The 2316-nt window shown below is 32.0% G+C and overlaps 1 protein-coding gene across 1 annotated transcript; it reads left to right on the forward strand.

The window, feature by feature from the left end:
- Positions 1-538: 538 nt before the first annotated feature.
- Positions 539-1550, forward strand: LOC100791035 (uncharacterized). The gene has a single exon (XM_003550248.5). The coding sequence runs from the start codon at positions 703-705 to the stop codon at positions 1171-1173; it is 471 nt and encodes a 156-aa protein (XP_003550296.2). The 5' UTR covers positions 539-702; the 3' UTR covers positions 1174-1550.
- Positions 1551-2316: the final 766 nt, after the last annotated feature.

Here is a 2316-nt window from a genome sequence, read left to right on the forward strand (position 1 = left end):
TGGAGCTAATCAAATGTGTACACTATTACTGGCTGTGTTCTAGTAAACTGTCCAAACCAAAGTCATCAGCCGCAGCAGTAGACTTAGAAAATTCCTTAATGAAAACGACAAATAGCTAAACTGATTCAATGTTCCTCTGTGATCTTATTAACAGAACATGTGGTCTTATAGAAATATGGATTTTGTTACAATAACTAAAATTAAAAGAGTTATGTGTGTAATCTGATTAAAAACTATATATCTCAGTTCAATTTGTTAAATTCCTTAGAATGTCTTCTTGTGCAATTTGATGCTTTTTGGAAACTATGTTTTGAACTGGTCTAATATATAAGAACTAAGAGGAGGAACAAGTCAACCACATGAGTTTTGTCTTATACTCTTCTAACTTTTTGCTATTGTCTTCTTTTGAGTGATGCAAACCCGTGTGAACTTGGTCTTCTTTTCCCAATTCCTTTGTGTCATTATTTTCCAAACCCCAAAACTAAAATTGTCTATGATTACGTTTTATGTGGTTGTCCATTGAGACTATGCCATTGAGAACTATGTGATGATGGTAAGTGGACCAAATATATCAATATCTAAATTTATAATGGCCTCATCATAGATTTACACTTCACCACCACCTCACCTCAAGTCACATATATATAAGTATATGGTCTTGTCATTATTCCATTAACACGAAAATCTGAGAAGAATCAGAAGATGAGTCAACCAATAAGAAAGATAAGCTTCTCATGGGAAAAGAAGCCTGGTGTCTCCAAAGTAACAACTACTACTCATGGTGAAAATCTGATCCCAAAAGAGGAAGAGTTTTTGGCCAAGTTGCCACCACCACCTTGCACACCAGAAGAATCAAGTGCTACTCATCATCACAAAAACCACCACCCTCTTCTTGATTTTCAAATTCCACTTCCTCCTTGTGCTTTTCAGCCTCCCTTTTATAGAACTTCCTCCAAGAGGGGCCTTTGGGTTCAAGACAAAGACCCTTTCTTAGCAGCTTTCAAAGAGTGCACCAAGAATCATCAGAAAACTAGTGCTAAGGTGAACAAAAAGTTGATCAAAGATGGAATTGAGGCAAGGGTAAGGAAGAGCATGTCCTTTTTCTCATGTACTCGATCATGCACCGTTCATGACACTAATTTGGTCAGGATCTCTCATCTAGACAAAGATTAATGATATGTTTTAACTTTCTTAGTTTATGTTCTATTGAAGAGATTTCTGTACAAGTCAAAATCTAGTATAATAGGTGTGTGAAGAATAATCCAAGTGAGAATGATTATTCTGCTACTGCTAAGTACGATTTCTGTTCATGATGGAGAGCATTATGGTTAGCTTATTCTTGTGCTTCCGATGGCCATTGTTGACTAGAAAATCAAAAGCAGTATATGTATGAATTCAGCACTCCACGTACCCGTGTATGACTTTGCAATGGATAGTTATTATCTTCTAAAATACTACTATGTCTTAGGCATACCTTTGAAAATTTATTTAGGAAATTTGTTTAGTTGCATACATACAACTTGAATAAATAGTGTTGATTGAAATTTCAATCTTGTGTGGACTCATGATCCTTAATGAAGATTACTTACTATTTTTGGTGGGATTACTTCGTTCTAATACCATCATAATTAATGAAAAAAATACAACTTGAATAATACATACCTCATTTTCCTATTTGCAAATTTAGGATCCGCACCGTGGTTTAAGTTTATTTTACAAGCACTTCTCAAATTAGTTAATAGTTCGGTTAGCTATTAATTTAGGACCAGTTTGGTTTTTTAAATTGAAATGTACAATAATTCAGGTCAACTTTTTATTAGAAAAATTCAGTTATTTTTTTGTCATCTAATTTATTATTTTTGTTCAATTTATTCCTTTACTTTTTTTTGTTTAATTTAATACTCTAATTTTTAAAAATAATTTAATTTGATGTTTGTCATCCATTTCGTTAAAATTGTTAATGATAGGATTCGCGTGAGATGCCGTGTCCTTCCCTTAAGTAGACTAGTTGACACAAACTTCATGTTAGACATTCATTCTCGTTGGACTAAATTGAACTTTTTTGAAAAATTAGAAAACTAAATTAAATTAAAAAAAAATTAAAAAATCAAATCAAACCAAAATAATAGATTAGAGGATAAAAAAATTAATTTAACCTATTTTTTTCTCAGTTCGGTTCAACATCACTCCAGTTCGTTTTTTTTTCCTACCCCTACATACAAGTATGTATTTAATAACATGTTTTATTTCACAAACTTGTCAAAAAGTATTTATAAACAAAATTGAGTTAAAATGAATTAAACATTAAGTTACAAT

The sequence above is a fragment of the Glycine max genome, chromosome 17 (assembly GCF_000004515.6).
Source record: "Glycine max cultivar Williams 82 chromosome 17, Glycine_max_v4.0, whole genome shotgun sequence".
Classification (NCBI taxonomy): Eukaryota; Viridiplantae; Streptophyta; class Magnoliopsida; order Fabales; family Fabaceae; genus Glycine; species Glycine max.